Genomic DNA, 20,983 nt, shown 5'->3' with positions numbered 1-20,983 from the left:
TTTATAAGTTTATCATCAATAAGATAAATAAACTTAACCAATTTTCTAGCATTTGCAATTACCATCCAACCATAAGACTGATTATCATTTTGATGAGGGCTCTACAAACAACAACATCTAAAAATTATGCAACTTATGGTAGTTTATAGAATCAACTATCTTGATACATTTGATTAAAAACTTACCACAACTTTTCTATGCTCCATTTGTGCAAGTAGATTAGAAGGCATATGAGGCTTTTTCTATAGTACTTTAGTTTATCTTTATTCACCTCTATATCAAAAAAATAAAAATCTAGAGTACTTACAACAAATAAAAGTTCAAATGATCAAGGAGAATTGGATTATTCAACTTACATCTTAGCATTTTCATGGATTCCTTTTAAAGAATTGACTACAAAATAATGCTCATCAATGCAATGATCTATGACAATCAAGCTCCAATGAAATCTCGAAATAATCATAGGTAAATAAATTATTATCATAAACTCTCTTAAAATTAGACAAAATACCAAACTACTTACTTTTCATGATATAGAATTAATGCAAGCTCTAAATCAATTAATGTAAACTACTTACTTTTCATGATATAGAATTAATGCAAGCTCTAAAGTATCAAAATCAATTTGATTGAGCTAATGATCAAATCCATTTGTTTCAAGCTCATTTAGCCTCATATAATGGGAGATTGAAGGATCAATCTCAATTTTTTGTCTTATGTTGAAAGAGAATTCACGTATCATACACCTAGTAAAAGCCATAAGATAGTGAGTATATAGGGAAAAAATTATTGCTAGAAAAATATCATTCTTAAGAATATACAAATTTAGACATGTCATATCTCAAACCAGCAAAGAAGAATACAGTCATTTACTTATCTCCTTTTATCCTTGATGATCTAAATACATTCTTAGTCCAAAGCAAACAATGTTATTTCTCTTGCTTATGTCACCAAGTAAGAAGCAATACACATTGAAATCTACTCGATTAACCCCCTCAAGCATGAATAGCTCATCCTCTAGTGCTTCTAGTTGCTCTATATCATTTTCTTCTGTTTTCTTCCTCTTTTGCTCCCTCGATTTCTTTGCTTGTTCCACTGCAACATTTTCCTCCCTCTCGTGTAGTCTTATATATCTCTCATGTGTGATATCCTCCACTTTAGGACATATCTTTCTTTTTCTTTCTATATGGTGGCATGTTTAGAATATTGTATGTGTTCTTATCCATAAGAGGAATTGGTTCTAGAACCTTGGAGAATCTATATCTTAACTTTATTAAGGTAATCATATCCTTATCTATAAGTGTCAACCTATGTGCATAGGCAGCATAGATGTATGCATCCTAAAAAACTCAATCAAGAAGTCCTCTATAGCCTCCTGGATGTAATTGAGGGCACTCTTTGTCCACCTAAAACTATGGACACTATACTTATCACATATCTCTGTAACTAGCCTTTGGAATGGCAACTTTGAAACAACATTATTAAGAGCCTTTGTTGCCTTTCTGCTCTCTCCCAAACATCTTATAGATGGTGAAAATCTTCTCTTATGCTTTGTTGGTGATTAGATGGCTTGGAAGAATGATGAGTTTTTTTAGCAATATTCTTAAGATCAACGTTCTCCTTCTCTATAGTGGCTTTTGTTCTAGCCATAGCTAAAGTCACCAACTGCCAAAAATAGTCCTAGCAATGCAATCAATAACCCATCATGTCCACATTGACATATAAAATGTGAAAACCATGCCATGCAATAAATAGAGATCTACTAGAATCACATTTCACACAACATCAATCCAACCTTTGATACAAAAACCTATGGAACATGAAAAATAGGTAGGTCAAGCAAATGCAAGCAACTACTTTTTTGTTTCACATGACAGTCCTATGGAGTTCCTCTAGCAACTTGTGAAACATGAAACCAACCTTGCATGGAAACTACAACCATTAAAATTTACATTTCATATGGTAGGGGTGGAAACGTCCTCTATCAAAGAATGAAATATAATGGGCTAGCCAAGAAATGAGACATGAATACTAAAATCATGTTTCATTTATGCAACAAGTTTGCTTTAAAGCACTAATAAACTTAGGTATTTTAGCCCATACCTCGTGATTGTTGCAATTTCTAGCTTAGATGATTTAGACTTGCTAAGATAGCCTTGCTAGAGTTGGGAAAATTATTAGATTTCAAATGAGCTTTTGAAGGAATAAAATGAGCTTTTATTGAAAAGGTTGGGTTGAAATGCTAGAGGTTGTCTCAACTTAAGAAAAAAATAACATTAAAATGATTAATTACATTTGTCTCAAGAATCGCATAGTGGAGGGACTTGCTTGAGCTGTTATGCCAAACACACGCCATACATACAAGAGGAAGCTCACAAGAAGAGAGATGGAGGCCAAAACGTCTTCTTGTTGGTTTCTTCTTCTTCTTTCACACATAGTATAATATACACAAATTTTAGATAAGATACAACATAAAATAAAGTAGCTTACTAATTCAAATAGTGCATAATTGACTATACTAATCAACTGGTGCTATAACTATGCTAGTTGTAGGTAGGCAAAATAAACCAAATGTAATAAGTGATAATTTAGTCACCATATGAGGATTATAATGACCACCGACATGTGTGTAGATATGCAAACCCATCTAACCACGCATTCCATCATTAATGTCCACATGTGTTTAGCTTGCTATCTCAATGCTCCTCCTCAAGCTCAAATATATCTCTGCAACTCCAAGTAAGCTTCAAAATTTTTAAAGCTTCTGTACACCCAATGCCTTTGTGAAAATGTCTACTATCTAATCATGTGTGCTCTACAAGTCAATCTCTCTTGCAAGTACCCTCTCTCTCACAAAGTGGTAATACAGCTCGATGTATTTTTTCTTAGCATGGAATAGTGGGTTTCTAGCTAATTGTATGCTACTCATATTGTCACATTGAATGGCAACTTGACCATCTCCCTGCACATCTAAATCACCCAATAACTTTTGCGGCCATACCACTTCACATGCTACCATAGTAGCACCTCTATATCTAACCTCTATGCTCGATAAAGCAACTATAGATTCATTTTGCTACTCCAAGTAATTGCTACACTACCAAGGGAAAACATGAATCCATTTTAGATCTTCTATTAGACATACTACCAGCCCTATCTACATCTATGTATCCAAACACATGTATATCCATACCTGTCTCAAAAAAAAAATCCATAATACAAAGTCGACTTCACATACCTCAATATGCATCTAACTACATCTAAATGAGGCTTTCTAGGCATTTGCATAAACTGACTAACAAGGCCGGTAACATAGCTCAAGTCTGATCTTATTCTAGTCATGTAAATCAAACTCCCTACTATCATCCTGAACATAATAGGGTCTTCTATCTCATCCCCAACATTAGCACTCGACTTCACATTTTTCTCTAATAGCATTGAAAGAGGCTTACACATTGTCATACCATAATTGGATAATATGTCCAAGGCATACTGTCTTTGGGACATACCATCATATTTGATTACCTCCATTTAGCATTGCCTTAGCTGCTTCCATTTGTTCACCCACTCCATTTTTGTTGTGAAATATAATCACATGTCAACTGTCTCTCATGATCCCGTGCTTAGTCAAGTACCTGTCAAACTCCTTTGACATATATTCACCATCATCACAGACCATAAGCATGATACATAACAATTGAACTCTTTCTCTGCATGACATTTGAAATCCATATATCAAGAAAGTAGCTTAGCTCACCAAATTCTTTACATACATCTTTCCTTTCTTCAAAGTCTTCAACTCTTGCTTGAGTTGAATCTTCCGTGCCTTTGTATTTACTAAAAACATATTCTCAAAAATTGTCCGGGCTACATGTAAAGTTTTTACATTTCACATATGTCCCAGCATAGTATTATCAATGATTACAGATAGCCAATGCATCACCTTTTTATCTTTTGCATCCCATTCTTTCCACACCTTTAATTATTTTTCAATTGTAGGATTACTTAACTTTCACTTGAAATAAACTAATAGAGACCTTTTCTAATAAGGAAGTTTGTCACACTCATGATAGTAGTTGTTCTTTTTCAGCTTCTCAATGATGGGGTTTCCACTATTCTCTACCATGTTCACAAAATTGACATAAATTAGCAAGCAAGTCTTCTTCAATCTTTTACAACAAGTGCACAATAACACACCAAGTAACCTCTTTCAATGACTGCTCAATAGTACATGTAATCTACAACTTGTTTGCATATTATAATTTTGTTTTCTTCTTAGCAAATACCTTAAAACTTACAGATATGTAACCTATACATCCACTTTCGATCGACACAACTGAAATTGTAGTATATTCCAAAATTGCTATATGCAACCTTGTGGGTGTAAAACAGGGCCCAAAACAGCTTTAGATGGCCAAAAAAGCAGCATCAAGCCTTAAAGGGCCAATGTGCGAAACATAGAGTGCTCTAGTCGCATACCAAATCTCACAGTAATTTTAGATTTTTGTTGTCCTTTCGATGCCTCCACACGTACTATCCAATAGAAAAAGTGGAAGAATGGGAGAGCTTCTTACCTATTGCTTTCTTGCTTGAATCCTTACTTCTTCTCCTTCACTTCGACCTTCAAGAACAACCTCTCTTAGTGGTGTTGCTATGATACCATGTCAGGAATCGCGTGGTAGAGGGACTTGCTTGAGTTGTACACCAAACACATACCATATACACAAGAGGAAGCTCACTCAAGAACAAAAGAAAAGAGATGGAGACCAAAACGGTTTCTTGTTGACTTCTTCTTTGTCTTTCACATACAATACAATGTACGCAAGGTACAGATAAGATACAATGTAAAGAAAAGTGGCCTACTAAGTCAAATAGTGTGTAATTGACTATACTAATCAATTGGCACTATAAATGTGCTGATCGTTAAGTAGATGAAACAAACCAAATGTAATAAGTGATAAGTCAGTGGTGGCCATGTGAGGATCATAATGACCACAGATGTGCTAAGTGTAGACATGTAGGCCCATCTAACCAAATGGTCCATCATAAATGTCTTCACATATTGAGCTTGTTATCTCAACAATAGTGGTTTTGATTGCACGTAGTCTTATTGAACACTTTTTTCAAATCCCAAAAATAATCTCATGTGCATGTGAAAATTTTTCTTTTGAAAAGTAAAAATTTAAGACCTCTCTTTTGTGTTTTAAAAATGTCATTTTTGACATAAGTTCCAACAACAATAGCTCTATTTATTGAATGCTTTTTCTAAATCTTTGAAGCATAGGATCTCACATAAGCTTTCCATTTTCAAATGCAATCTTCTCTTATCTCCATCAAAGTTAAGAAAATTCCTGTTATATCCCATTGTAATAAAAAGCATAGAATCCATTACCTAGTGTGCCACAGTATCAACAAATCAAGCCCTGTAAGCGATCATTTCAACTCAATTACTAGCTGATGTATTGTGAAACGTGTTTTTTTGTATATGTTATGTTTTCCTGAGTTAATTTTGCATTTCATACAAAATCTTAATTAGTGATTCTTTTTTAAGATTATCATATGAAACACGAGTTTCATTTTGTGTTGTTCTCTTACATGTCTTCTATTTTGCATTTCATATGACAAAGGCTGTAATGTGTATCTCACAATATATTTGTCAACAAAAATTTCTCAATTGAGTTTCTTGTTTGCAATTGTTAGTTTTTGCAAGGTTAGAATGTCAAAGGGAAAGCTTTCCCTCGAGGAATGGAGCAGGAAGCATTGGAGGACACGTGTGATGATAGAATCTTTACTTTTCTTCAAAATATAGGAAACTCATCCAAGTTTATGTATATCAAGGATATGCTGAATGTTCCTTTTAATTTGCAAGAGCTCTTTGGATATCTTGAGGAGAAACTTGAGGTATACATAGAATATAATACTAACATACATACAAAGAGAATCATAGTTGATAATTATGTTTATTTTAATTATGTGATCCAAGAAACCAATGCTCCCATGACAACTTTGATTTGCCAAGTTTTATCTTACTAGATAAAAATTTTAGAAATATTGAAATAAACTACTCTTTCCATGGGGATCAACAACATTGTCTTTTGATCAAAAAAGACATAGGATTTCTTGTGTATCTCCAATATATTTTGAAGATTCTTCTTCAAAGAAAGTGCAAGACAAGAAAGTAACTAGCAAGGAGAAGACGAAAGAAAAAAGAGAATGAGGATGGAGGGAGATAACCAAATGTCAAAAAAATTCAAATTGTTCTTTCACGAACCAATCTTGGCCATCAAGAAAACCTTCATCCACAATGACCAAACTTATGTAAAGACTTTAGGTGAGGGGCTAATTAGATCCCTCTATTTTTTACAATTCCATTTATAAACTTGATAGGGTGCAGGTCTCTTACATTAGGTGAGGTGGGCCAAGCCACTTTTAGAATTTACAGGACTCTAACAATCCATATCATCTCCTTGTTATTTAGGTCAAAATGCCATTAGATCCAATCCAGATCCTTGAATGCATGTGATTCCTATTCCAAAATATCAATCCACTTCCTCAATACTCATATGGAGTACTTTGAAATCCTAAGGGTCTTCCATGATTGATGCAAGGGGACCATAAGCAATATGGTCTAGATCTCTAAAGGCATGTGATTGCTAGTCCTAAATTTCAATCCACTTTCTCAATCCTTTCATATGGATTGCTTTTGAAATCCTCGAGCCTTCCATGACTACTGCAACAAGGGGAACATAAGAATGGGGGAGAGCCAAGTGCTAAGTATAAGAGCAGAGGATCACCCTTCCTATTTAGCTCCACATCAATTTTTCCCTTAGAGGATTGAATTCCATGCTCACAATAATGTTTATGCAACCTAAAAGTGTTTCAACTTGATTGAACACCCATTCCAAATCATGTCCAACCATCTTGCCTCAAGCCATATGCCGCCTTTTGCAGTGGCTCTAGCAATTCAACGTCCTGGTAGTTCAAAATAAGGATGTGGTTTCCTAACATGTTTAAACAACTCAAAGCATAACTTGTAGGAGTTTTCTTGCAAATCCTCCAATATAATACTTCCCTCAACCTTTTGAGCAATCAGCATAGTTAAACTAATCTAATGTAGTCTCTTCTTCTCATTTTGAGACCACAAATAATTTTTGTTGAATTTTTCAACTCTCTACCATGAACTTCTATTGAAGTGCAACCCTTTAATGAGCCCTTCTTGCACCAACACCTAGCTCAACAAGACTAGCTCAGTCTTGGAAGTACTAACTTTTGAAGCTAAAAGGATGGAAAATTCATCATGGACTTGAAAAAGGTTGTTTATAAGGTCTAACCATGCTCACATTATCATCAACAAAGAATTGGACACCAAAATGATGGCCCACTAGCATTGGCAATCCTTTAATGGACCATTAATGCTTGTGCCTTGTGATGGTGTTTCACCTTGATTGGTGGGCATCCATTCCAAATCATGTCCAACCCTCTTGATCATGTCCAACCCTCTTGATCATGTCCAACCCTCTTGCCTCAAGCCATATGTTGCCTTTCGTAGTGGCTCTAGTGATCCAATGTCCTAGTAGTTTGCGACACTAGGGTGGGGTTCCCCAACACATTTAAACAACTCCAAGCAATAGGTGGTTGGATTTTTCATGCAAATCCTCCAATCCAATACCTTCATGAGCAAATAGCATAGCTAAACTACTCTAATGTAGTCTCCTCTTATTTTGAGACTGCAAATAATTGTTATTGATTAAATGACATGTTGCCTCATTAAAAAACCAACTCCCAAGGGATATCCAAGGTACCTAAAGACCTTCCTTAGCTTAACAACTATAAATTAATAGCTCAAAAGGCCATTCCTACAACTCCTAGCTCAACAAGGCCAACTCAATCTTGTAAGTAGTGATTTTTTTAGTTGAAAGGCCAAAAAATTCATCATGGACGTGGAGAATATTGTCATGTCTATAAGGTTCTTCTTAGCCTTAACCATGCTCACATTATCATCAACAAAGAAAGAATTGGGCACCAAAATGATGGCTCTTTGGCATTGGCAATTTTTAAATGAACCTTTTCTTGCACCTTCCATTCCAAATCCCGTCCAAAAATCTTGCCTCAAGCCAAATGCCACCTTTTATAGTGGCTCCAACAATCCAATGTCCTAGTAGTTCAAGACAAGGGTGGTGGTTCCCTAACCCCAAGTACGGCTTCTAGGACTTTTCATGTAAATCCTCCAATCCTATTACTTCCATCAACCGAATTGGACACCAAAATGATGGCTCTTTGGCATTGGCAATCTTTAAATGAACCTTTTCTTACACCTTCCATTCCAAATCATGTCCAAAAGTCTTGCCTCGAGCCATATATGCCACCTTTTATAGTGGCTCTAGCAATCCAATGTCCTAGTAGTTCAACACAAAGGTCCTAACCCCAAGTATGGCTTCTAGGGTTTTCCACGTAAATCTTCCAATCCTATTATACCTCTATCAACCTTGTGATCAATTAGCATGCACTACTCTAATGTAGTAGTCTCTTCCAATCCTATTATACCTCCATCAACCTTGTGATCAATTAGCATGCACTACTCTAATGTAGTAGTCTCTTCTCATTTTGAGACCACAAATAATTATTGTTGAGTTTTTCAACTCTCCCATGAACTTCTATTGAAGTGTAGTGTCAAACCAACAAAGGGTTTCTCATTTTGAGACCACAAATTATTATTGTTGAGTTTTTCAACTCTCCCATGAACTTCTATTGAGGTGTAGCATCAAACCAACAAAGGGAAATTGCATCCATCAAGATGGCAAATAATTATTATTGAGTTTTGAAACTCTCCCATGAACTTCTATTGAAGTGTAGTGTCGAGCCAACAAAGGGCTTCTCATTTTGAGACCACAAATAATTATTGTTGAGTTTTTCAACTCTCCCATGAACTTGTATTGAGGTGTAGCATCAAACCAACAAAGTTGCATCCCTCGAGATGGCCTTAAGCACCATAAACTTTACTTCATCTCAACTTTAGTGCAAAACCAAATGACTTTTTGAAATTGAAAAACCAATTCCCATGGAACATCCAAGATACCTAAAGATCTCCCTTTGCTTAACAACTCTAAACCCATAGTTCAAAAGGTCATTCCTGCCAACTCCTAGCTCAACAAAACCAGCTCAATCTTGTAAGTACTAATTTATTAAATGACCTTTTGAAATTGAAAAACCAATTCCCAGGGGACATCCAAGATACCTAATCCAAGATACCTAAAGATCTCCCTTTGCTTAACAACTCTAAACCCATAGTTCAAAAGGTCATTCCTACCAACTCCTAGCTCAACAAAACCAGTTCAATCTTGGAAGTACTAATTTATGAAGCTATAGGGATGAAAATTTCATCATGGACTTGAATGTCAATAAGGTATTTCTTAGCCTTGACTATACTCACATTATTATCAACAAAGTATTGAACACCAAAATGATAGCCTGTAGCATTGGCAATCTTTTGATGGACCCTTGCAACTTTCCTTGCCTTTGACGAGTGCGGCTTTGCATTTTTTTCTAGTTGTTGCATCTTACTTCTCTCCCTTGTCACTGCTACTTTGCTCGTCTCTCCCTTACATCTTTGTAGTGCTTTTCATCACCATCGATAATTGCATAGAAATTTTGATCCACAAGTGCAGTCAATTTTTGGGTCACACCTTACCTTCACTATGACCAGCCTTCTACCTCTTCCGTGTGAATGGTAAAGCCAGAGGCAAAGTGTGCGTGCAACAAAAAGGCTCCTCCCTGGGCCTGTTATCTCTCCCGCCACTCGTCTGAACTCAACCTTATTTATACTTTCCCTTCTCGATACTCCAGGGGCAGGGGAGAGGGGATCGGAGCTTTTCTCCTTGCCAGTCTCACCAATCTTACAAGTTTATGTGCAAAGCAGGTTACAAAATTTATTTACAATCAGAATACTGTGTCATTTATTTACAATCAGAATACTATGTGTCTCTTTGATTACACAAGGTTACCAAAGTTCTTTATAATCACAATACTATAGGTCCATGGACCATTCTTTTCTTCATATCACACTGACCAAAAGCCGGTTAGTTACAAAAGCTCTTTGATGTAAGAGCCAAAACCAAGCTATCAAATTTCTGGTAGTCTGCTAGATTACAATCAGAATACTATGTGTCTCTTTGATTACACAAGGTTACCAAAGTTCTTTATAATCACAATACTATAGGTCCATGGACCATTCTTTTCTTCATATCACACTGACCAAAAGCCGGTTAGTTACAAAAGCTCTTTGATGTAAGAGCCAAAACCAAGCTATCAAATTTCTGGTAGTCTGCTAGATCATATCAGTCATGATCCATGGACCTTTGAGAACTCTCCCTCTATTGCAAAACTGCTTCTGACTTGCAAAAACCATGTACAGGACAGTATACATCTGAAATTTCCCATCGGTCTTTTCCCATCAGTCTGTCTACTTGGCCCAAGCAACAGCATCAATTTCATCGCGTGCATGTTTGTACAGCTCAAGCCTCTTTGCACATGCTGCCCTGCGTTCCATCAAAGCTGGATCCTCATCTAACAATATGGAAAGCTGCTTCCCCTGCTTATTAGGCATGAAGAGAGAAGAACATGAATTTATTATGATAGACATTTACTTTATGTTGGATGCGAAAAGAGCGAGAATTGACCGTATTTTGAACTATATGCACATGGTCAAAGAACATGCCTCCCTTTTCCCAACTTGAGTATAGAAGTGATCCAACAGAGAACATTTGGCCTCTCGTACTTGACAATGTACAACCACCTTTGGGATCGAATTCCGAAGTGTTTCACACACCATGCCAATATACGCTGAGACATTGGAGCCTGGAAATGAAAGGAACCACTTAACTTATAGACCAGCACTGCTGAGTTTCAAATCATACACCCTTCACTATTTAACAATCTCCCTCACCGATCCTCCGAAGATGAGCCTCCGTATAGCGGTCAGTTGTTGAGGCAGATGGATTCCCACCTTTGTCCAACTCATGAGGAAGACGTCTAAAGAACTCCACAGTTAGATAGCTTGCCTCCATATCAACCAGTCGTAGAGCTGTTTTACGACCATCGTCACGAAACTTCTCAAGAGCCTCAATTGCTGCAGCTGAAAGCTCAGCTTGGAGGGTAGGAAACCTTTTGAGCTCCTGATTGGGATCAAAAACATATCATGAATGAACAAAAACCAGAACCTTGGATCATGTCCTAATAGAATAAATAGCCTCCTACAGAAGCCCACTTACATGAGTCTCCCTGAGAGACTTCCTTACAAGCTCTCGTAAGACAAAATGGACCTGCCAAACCATAATCAGCAGCCTGTTTATGCTGGGAAGAAACATTTTGTAAGAGAGGCTATAAGACACTTCACTCTATTTTTGAAGGACTTACTGCATCAACAGTTGCTTCAGCAGGACCCCTGAAGTATGTAAGAGCACCCTCAATCAGTCTCCTATAACCTTGCTCTGGGGCTATCAAATGCGGCTGATAACCATCTGCTTCAGACACGATTTTGCGGACACTCTGCAATGATAAGTGCCTGTCAAATGGCAATTTCTTCAAAGCTGCAGGGAGCTGATTGTCGAAGACTCCATAAATTCGGTCACCTCCAGGGCGCCTGCATCAAGTAAATACACAGAAGTCTACTAACAATATCTCCCTCAAACCTACAAAGTTACAGCAAATGGACCGTAAAGAAAACAATGTTATATTAGTGATAATTCTTCTCCAACTACTGGAAACCAACCAAAGAGCTGTTCATGAAGGAAGTCCAGAGCTTTTGAGGGGATAGCAATACATTGCAAATGATATGCCATAATAGACAGCTAACCTTTTGAGGGGACAGCAATATATTGCAAATGAAGCCATAATAGACAGCTAAAGGAGACCTACCAAAGACCATTAGTGACCTAACCTACCAAAGCAACTTTGAAAGCAAAGCCCGAAGAATTTGGGCACACAGCCAGACATTTTCCTGCCTACAAGCCCAACTTTCAGTTCTAATCTTCAGCAAAATTGAAAAGAGAAATGGACTATCTCTGAGAACTCTAGTACTATTAACTTTGCCAATTACAATGAAGACAGCTTCACAGCTAGAAAATGTTTCCTGTTTACTTACCACTGGATGTAAGACCTGTCAAAAGGTATTTCAAGGCTTTTTGACTGCTTCACCACTCAAAGAGCAAGGTGTCACTGGATGTAAGACCCGTCAAAGGTATTTCAAGGCTTTTTGACTGCATCACCACTCAAAGTGCAAGGTGCAAAGGTATTTCAAGGCTTTTTGACTGCATCACCACTCAAAGTGCAAGGTGTATACGTAAGACCAACCCTTTCCCTGTCCTGACTCTGAGAACCCTAGCACTCTTAACATTGCTAAATACCTAAGACCAACCATTTCGCTGTCCTGCCTCTGAGAACCCTAGTATTCTTAAGATTGCTAAATACAATGAAGAAGCTTTCTAGCTAGAAAATATTTCCTGGTTCTTGCACCACCGGGTGTAAGACCTGTCAAAGCGCATTTCAAGGCCTTTTGACTTCTTCACCACTCAAAGAACAAGGGGAGTACCTTGGATCAACCATTTCCCTGTTTCAAGGCTCTTCACACAGTGGCAATTTTACTCGTGTTTCACTCAAAGTATATCTGTGAATGTAACATATCCAGCCCGGGTAATTTACTTTTGGAGAAGAAGAATGAGGCATTGCTGCACTAGCATAGAGGTTTAGAAAAGTGACTTCAGTGTTTGAGCTTGTTGCATAGAGGCAGTTGTTCTCATGTTTCACTCAAAATACCTTACATATCCAACCGGCTAAAGTATTTTCATAAAAGAAAGGGTGCGACATTACTGCACTAGCATAGACATTTTAAGAAGTGACTTTAGTGTTTGTAGGCTTGTGCGCATACCCTCCATCAAGATGTTCTTTGAACACACGATCAAAAGCTCGGCAAATCTCCAAAATCGTGTAGAGTTGAGCCTGCAAAATTGTACATGTAAGCTGAAGAATCTTGGATGAAACAGCATATATATGAAGACAGACAATGTAAGCCATACCCCTGCATCGACAGCAACTGGTCTTCCTAGCTGATCCATTTCCACTTCCAGTTCATCAATACTTTTGTTCACCAGTGACAATATACTAGGAAGCCGTGCCTTTATCACTGATTCAAGATGCTGAAAAACGAGTTGAGAAGTTGAAATCAAGTTAAAAGTAAGCTGGGGGTGACATCACTGCTAATGGAAACCAGGATTAGACTTCCTGCCTAGGAAATTCAGATACTTGCCTTTGATAGCATTTTGCCCAGATATTCGGAACCCATTCGGCTGGCCAGGTGTCTATAATCTGGATTGGTTGCAAAATATTCACGCTCCCTTCGTCTTGCAGCTATCATGTCAACATTCCTATTTATATCAGCCTGAGAACGGTTGACCACTCCAATCCAAGGGCGTTGCAAGCGATATGAATGACCTTCAAGCACCTGAAATGAGTTACAATTAAAAGAGCTAGGATGCAGGCTTTCACATCCTTCATAAATAAACCCTGTAGAATAGTTTCTTCTACCATTCCACACTGACTATCAGCAAAACCCTTAAAGTAGGTGCACATTGGAGAGGCAAACTCCATAAGAAATTCCTTCTCATTAAAACTAGCAAGGAGACCTTCAAGCACCTGAAACGAGTTACAATTAAAAGAGCTAGGATGCTGGCTTTCACATCCTTCGTAAATAAACCCTGTACAATGGTTTCTTCTACCATTCCACACTGACTATCAGCAAAACCCTTAAAGCAGGTGCACATTGGAGAGGCAAACTCCATAAGAAATTCCTTCTCATTAACACTAGCAAGGTGTACCAAAGCAGGCATAGAAACAGGAATTAACTCGCAAGTACAAAGAAAATGTACAAATGCACTTTCCAATATCTTATTCTTTGACCTGGTTGTGCATTCATTTCATCCATTCAACAGAGAAAGGGATGTTACACAAACTTTTCTGCATAGTTTTTTGTTTTCCAGATCAAATTTTCTTCAAAGTTGTTACAACCAACAACCAGAGGAAAGTTGCACCAAGATAAGTAAAGGAACTCACATCCAAAGCATTGGTGCCCTTATCCATCAAATCCAACTTTGTCAACACTCCCCACGTGCGCTCACCTACACACATCCAGTAAATATCCATGAGCATAGATAGAGAAAATTTTATGTCTGCAGATAGCAGAAATACTATTAATGCCATTGCTGGCTTTCATCATCACTGTTCCTTTCTGCTCATTCGTGTGGTAAAGAATAATACATACCGCTAGGGTCTACTTCCCGAGCTAATTTGATAGCATCAGAAGTGGCAATGTCTTGATTTGCTGGTGAAATTGCAAGTATGATTGAGTTTGGCTGCAAAGAAGACAACACCAGAGAACAGCTATCATAAGAGAAATGCAGTAGGGTAGAGTATGCAGTAGTTAGAAATGGCACTTTTGTCATGTCTCCATGGTAGATTTAGCATTGAAAGAACTAATTTACACTAAAAAGGAAATGCATTGCTCTTCAGTTTGGATGCCAAACCTTAAAACCCTTTCTTGATATTCTAACAATAATGGTTGGGATGAGTTTACACTTCTCACTTCGGCCTTACATATGCTGAGCAGCCAGTTAATAAGGCATAAGGATGCAATATCAAATATCTACATTCAAGAGACCCTAATATTGAACTATTTGCCATGTGTCAAAGCTAAGCAATAAAGCGGATAAGGTCATCTACCATAGAGTGATTTTCTCCATGCAACATCTGTATGATTAGAATACCTTGCACACATTTGTTTTCTACAGATAGAATGAGAGCCTCTTTTAATGCACAATCAAACTTGAAGATAAGAACAAGTTCAGGAGTGCTACACAGCAGGCAAATGTGATTCAAATTCCCTTGCCCACATTTGTATTCTAGAGATCAAAACTGGGAGAACCTCTTTTGATCAAATAAATGCACAAGCCAAATTCCAGAGTGGGCCATGTTCCAATCATAATGGACAAATATCCTAGGCACATCCCTCTATCAACAAAAGGTGAATACACCGTCCCTGGATCCATAAAATCAGTAATGAATGACCCAGAGAAATGCAAAAAGCAGACATATTCCTCTGACAGTACCTTTTCAACATAAGAACGAACCATGTTCTCAATGTCAGCAACGATGCTTTCAGGTTGTCCCTCTGCAGAAAAACTATTATGAATATTTCTCCAGCAACTGTACATGAGTACATAAGACAGAGTTCGAGCTCTTACCAACTGCAACTTTCGTCAAGCCAGGCAAATCAATAAGGGTCAAATTCACAACTGTATGAAGAAAACAAAAGAATTAGCTACTTGCATGCAGACAAAACTATACACATTAGAATGATCGTACGAAATTTCCGCACCTAGCCACTCATCGAAAAGCAAACAAGCCCTTGCCAAAAGAATGTAGAGCACAACATACAACTGAACACCACTACACCAAACAATTTTAACTGTTTCCACCCTCTAAGCAACACAAGCAGAAAAGTTATCTAAAAGAATAGCATGCACAGCATTGCAGCTAATCACCATGGCCTTGCATTAACCATACATGTAGACAGAAGTGGCATCAAAATTTTTCTTCAGCTCAGTGCATAGAGAGAATCCAACAAAGATGCTAGCTGTTGATTACATCAGGGCTCATAAGAAACTCTCAAAATTGACGTAAATTAAATCACACTATCCCTTCTAGATAGATTAGATTCCTTGCCACATTTAACAGAAGCACGGGCCTTCACAGACAATATACCAACATTTCATTTATTCAAACGTTCCAGTCAAGACCCCTTCAAGCCCTCTCAGCGGCTTCTCCTATTTATGATGTTTGGATTTCCACTAGATTGCCTTCTTCGATAGCCATCAGTACAAAAGTAAACAAAGCTCTTCAACAGGCATTCCTTGTCTGCCTGACAACTTTTCTAGAAACCACATAAAGAAGCAATATTTTCAAAGCAGCATAAAAACTCACCATTTTGTGAAGAGATGCTTAGATGAATTGGAACAGGTGATATTTGCTTATTTCTTCCAGTTACTCTGTCAGTTTCATCTTGAATTTCTTTCCTAATGGCACCTGTGATGTCCCAAACAATATACAATATACTCCATTATCTTAAATTTCAGCTGTAACATCTGAAAAAGTATTGTGGACACTAGGTTAAACAATTCATTTGTATTCTCACAAACAATTTAATGGCAAGTCTATCTATGACACTGCTATAGATTAACCAAGGTTGGAGATCACACACCAAAATCAGTGAACCTCTTCTTAGGCAAATGGAGAAACTCTCCGTATTCTGGACCATCTTCCACTTTGTGCAATTGCAAAACAAGAGGCCTTCGGGTCACAATTCCTGAAATCATAAGTTGGCAGTCAGTAGTGTGCCCCTGCAGCAAAAAGTGTATCTTGTATATACATCCAATGACAGTACAAAATCTGGACATACCTGAGCCTCGAGGCAGAAAATCCCTTCCTACTATGCTTTCCAGTACAGAGGACTTGCCTGAACTCTACATAAAAGATAGCAGGAAGCTCTACATGAATGATAACAGGAAACTTCAAATTTAGAGAAAGCTTGAGTGCATGCTATATAAATCTGAACAATATTGTTGAATTTCTGGAGACCCTTGTTTGAATCAAGCTAAGTGCTACTAAAGCTAAGTAATCTGCTGCACATTGATGATGAAAAATGAAAAACAATTTGTTGATCTGGCACCTAACAAATGCTAATCCAAACAGAATCTTCATGGAATCCAAAGTATATGTGACAAACTAATATAATACAGTAAGATATGAACCTGGCCACCAACCACCACCACTGAAGGGAGTGACTCCCATAGGGTGGGCAGAGCATTGTCACCACCATAATCACCCAAGACTGTGCAAGCCCTTTGTATTCTGTTGACAACACCTATCAAATTCTCCATTGCACTTCTGTAGACCTGTGTCAAGCATTTGGTCAGATAATCAGCACCTGAATGTGTAAGCTGCATAACTTCAATAAGCTACTAGTACATCAAACAAGTCGTGAGCAGTCTACCATGTTCCAGCTTGACACAACAAAATAATCGCGAGACACAATAGCATGATTGTGTGTATTTATAGACTCCAAGGAGTAACCAAACATCGTATGCATCGCTTATGATAGGGAGAGTTCTAATGCAATGTGAAAGAACCATCTGAGCAAAGAATCAATGACATCACATTTCCAACATCAAATGCTCCCTCCCTCCCTGAGAGCACAAGATACAACTCTCTCTGTCTTTTTCATTTCCCAGCTCTCTCTTCTTCATTCCAAACACTCTCTATTCATTTCCCATGACAGTACTTGTATAAGAGAGCATCAAGTAATACTCAACTATACAATAATCTGATCTCCTTATGCTCCCCTCCCTCCCTGAGAGCACAAGCTACAACTCTCTCTCTCTCTCTCTCTCTCTCTCTCTCTCTCTCTCTCTCTCTCTCTCTCTCTCTCTCTCTCTCTCTCTCTCTTTTCCCGTGATAGTACTTGTATAAGAAAGAATCAACTGTGCAATACTCTCTCTCTCTCTCTCTCTCTCTCTCTCTCTCTCTCTCTCTCTCTACATGCATGTCTGTCTCTGTGCATGGTCGTGCGCATGGACGCATGCATGTAAGAGTACGATTGACAAAACCACTTTCCACTGAGCTTCCGGTACAAAATAAGTGATGCTTTCTCCTCTGAAAAAAAATTTTAAGTGATGCCTTCACTTCTGCAGCACCATACCTAAAACACGCACACGGCCATGTAAAAGTACGACTGATAAGCAACACAGAAAAATAAATAAATAAAATCTTTCCATTGGGCTTCTCTGCTACTTAAGAATGCGATGATTGCACTGATGCAGCAGCACACCAAAAGAGTTGAAAAAATCCAAAAACACAAAGAGAGAGAATCAAAAGTGTAGGAGACACATGGATGCAGACAAAGAAGCAAAAACCAAACACAAGCAAGAACTGAGAAAGCCGATCAGAAACATTGTTACCGTGAGAGCCGAAGGCCGGTGAAGGAGATAGTATTTTGCGAAGGGAAACGGGGAGTTTCTTGGAGATGGCGAGGAAATTACACAGGAGAGGACCGCTCCACAGCTGCAGGTAGACAGACGAAAAAAAGAGAGAGACGTTGGCGACGATGGCTCAGAACTCCGGAATAAACGTTGGTGACAATTCTATTATTTTTCCTTCACATCCCGTTTTTCCTTTCTGTTTTTAAAATAAAGGATTTCAAAATGCGGCCCGTGCTCATCCCTTTTCAAACTGCACTTTTTTTTTGGCCTCTCTCTAGGGGGAATGTGCACGCCTCTCTCTACGTCCGACATCCCCCTTATCTTCCCTTTGCGCCCCCCCCCCCCCCCCTTCTAACCCCTTTACTCCCACATAACCCACTTCTTCTCCCTCTTTCCATCACATGTATGCTATTAGTTCAATGTGTCGCACCTATTTATTAAGGCGTTGGATACTTATTTATTGTTTTGTATGTGTATGGACACATGATTGTGATATTTGTATTTGGACATTGTATTGGGTATGCCTGACTTTTTGGGTGCCCGCCCATTAGTTTTATTTCTATTTTGTACTAAAGCAAACTCAAAAGCCAAAAGCGTGCTATTTTGCAATTTGAGCTATTATTTGAGCTTGAAGATGATTAATACATAAAATACATGCTTTGTGGAGCGCTCACACAAGGCATGGGTGGAGATTATACCCAATTGGTCTCTTGTTCATGTCGTGCATGCTTTCTACCTTGAGTTTTGTGCAAAAAGTAGAGTTCTTTTGTTCTTGAGGACCTTCTGACGCTCACTACGTGAGCATACAGCATCCGATCTGTGCACAAGGTCTTCCTCTTTTAGTTGTGACCTTGAAGTTTCCTCTTATGGCATTGTACATATTTCTTGCCTCATTAATATTAATCATTCCACATTAAACATACATCTTCATTTGCTCTTCAGCTTTCCTAAGATTCAATTTGCACTATTGAAGAAGGATTTGCATCCTCTCTAACTCCTCTTTCCCATGAGGGTTTATCTTCTCATTGAAAAGAACTTTGGAAAGGGGTACTTTATAGCCGTACAAGGCCTCAAAGGAAGAAATTCCAATATTGGCATGGGTAGAATTATTATAAGTAAACTTGGTTGAGTGTAACTAGGAGTCCCACGCATGTTATACATCATGACAAAAATGTCAAAGATAGGTCGCTAGCCAGTTCTTGATCCATTCTATCTTCCCATTACTCTATGATGGACGATAGGCCATAGAGGGAGCCAACTTAGTATCCATGGAGCTGAATCCTCCCTACCAAAATTTCCTCATGAACTTTCAATCCCTATCATGCACAATCACATGTGGAAATCCATGTAACTTAAATATATGCTCCATGAACTGATTAGCCACATGTGATGTAGTGAATTGTGTGTTCATGGGAGTAAAATGGGTTGCTTTGATGAGTCTATCCATCAACACATAGATACAATTCCATCTTGTTTTAGTCATAGGCAAGCCAGTAATAAAATCCATAGGTATAAATGTCCACTTTCCTTTAGGAATGGGAAATGGTTGCAATAACCCACTTGCCTTATGAGTGTTGTCCTTATCCTATTGGCATAAAATGCACTTCATTACATAATCCTTCATTCAAAATCCCTTCTAGCAAGAGCTTTTGATAATTTTATCATAGGTCTTCAACACACCTAAGTGTCCACCTATAGGTGAAGAATATATCTCCTCTATAATTTTTAGCTTGAATTGAGAATAAGAGGGAATAACAATCTTGCCATTGAGCCAAATGAGACTATTGTTAAGTTTAAAATGTGAGTTTTCCTATATTAATACTTTCTGTAATTTGTAACAATGTAGCCCCTATATACCTTTGCCATTGGCATCCCAAACAATCTGGAGGCCATCATCAGCATTTTGGACATCAAATGACACCCAAAACCTCGAACAATACAAGGATTTCATAGATGAATCCCAACACAATGTTGTAAAGATGTCAATGAATTTTGCATTCACTCGTGTACATGTAAGTTGCCTAAGATCATGTTTAAAGTTCTCTACATGAATGTTAACCATTCATGATATTGTTATTCATGTAGAGAACTTACATTCATGTATATGTAAGTTCTTGCATGATGTTGACCCGTCATGTAATGCTATTCAAATGGTGAGGACAATAAGGAATAGACTAAGGAGGATGTTTAGAGACTTCCTTTTTCAATGCTTTCTAAAACATTATCTACTCAACCAACTTCACTTGATTGTGGTCCTCATAGGCAATGGGATACTGCGTGAAAATTTATAGCTTTCACATGTGTTTATTTACTTGATTTTACATACTCGCATGTATATGTAACTTCTCTACGTGATGTTAAACATTCATGATAATGTTATTCAAATCATGCATAAAATTATGAGGGAATTATAATTATACTAAAGGGCAAAGAGAAGGAAAGGTAGGATAAGTTATATGTTGGCAAATGAACTTTATAGTTTATGTTTAGAGACTTTCCTTTCACAATGCTTTCTAAAACATTATGTGCTCAACCTAGTTCACTTGATTGTGGTCCTTGTATCCAATGGGATACATTATGAAAAAGTATAACTTTTCCATGTGTTTATTTAATGTAATATAAACATGTTTCTTGCACTTTTATCCAAAACTCCAAAAAATGCTTTAAGATGGTCGAAATTTTTAAGAAGCTACTATACTTCTACATGGTGAATGGCTTGAGCCTTCCAATGGTCACTCAACTTGTTATTTTATCAAGTAGCCTCTTGCTCTCCACAACATTGTGTTGAGTGGGTTAATATCGAGGGGGGTTGGGGGTGTGTAAGGGCTTTGTAGCTATACCATGTCGTTATCATCGAAAACACCTATATAAGGAGTAGTAGTGACTCAAAGCCTTGCCTT

At 37.8% G+C, this 20,983-nt stretch overlaps 1 protein-coding gene across 2 annotated transcripts; it reads right to left on the bottom strand.

Moving 5' to 3' along the window:
• Positions 1-9,935: 9,935 nt before the first annotated feature.
• Positions 9,936-18,279, bottom strand: LOC148027096 (phragmoplastin DRP1E-like). Of its 2 annotated transcripts, XM_087691628.1 has the most exons (17): positions 18,063-18,279; positions 16,857-17,000; positions 16,505-16,568; positions 16,307-16,411; positions 16,030-16,131; positions 15,291-15,341; positions 15,156-15,217; positions 14,312-14,402; positions 14,104-14,168; positions 13,301-13,495; positions 13,071-13,190; positions 12,923-12,993; positions 11,413-11,638; positions 11,268-11,318; positions 10,943-11,171; positions 10,715-10,854; positions 9,936-10,588 (listed from the first exon to the last, which is right to left on the bottom strand). In XM_087691628.1, exons 2-17 carry the CDS (start codon positions 16,983-16,985, stop codon positions 10,460-10,462), a joined length of 1,830 nt encoding a protein of 609 aa, XP_087547754.1. In that variant the 5' UTR covers positions 16,986-17,000; positions 18,063-18,279; the 3' UTR covers positions 9,936-10,459. The 2 variants fall into 2 exon arrangements, with proteins under 2 accessions (XP_087547754.1, XP_087547755.1); XM_087691629.1 differs by lacking the exon at positions 11,268-11,318.
• Positions 18,280-20,983: the final 2,704 nt, after the last annotated feature.

This window comes from Lygodium microphyllum, chromosome 13 (genome assembly GCF_053477565.2).
Source record: "Lygodium microphyllum isolate KBCC chromosome 13, Lygodium_microphyllum_v1.1.10, whole genome shotgun sequence".
Classification (NCBI taxonomy): Eukaryota; Viridiplantae; Streptophyta; class Polypodiopsida; order Schizaeales; family Lygodiaceae; genus Lygodium; species Lygodium microphyllum.
Note: the sequence above shows the minus strand (reverse complement) of the source record. Positions and strands in the feature narration are given on the sequence as shown.

Excerpts from the sequence above, each read along its gene's own strand:
- LOC148027096 (XM_087691628.1), bottom strand. The coding sequence starts at position 16,985 with ATGGAGAATTTGATAGGTGTTGTCAACAGAATACAAAGGGCTTGCACA. Across the intron at positions 16,132-16,306 it reads GAAGAGGTTCACTGATTTTG|GTGCCATTAGGAAAGAAATT; the intron begins GTGTGTGATCTC and ends GGGACATCACAG. Across the intron at positions 10,855-10,942 it reads GGCTCATCTTCGGAGGATCG|GCTCCAATGTCTCAGCGTAT; the intron begins GTGAGGGAGATT and ends TTTCATTTCCAG.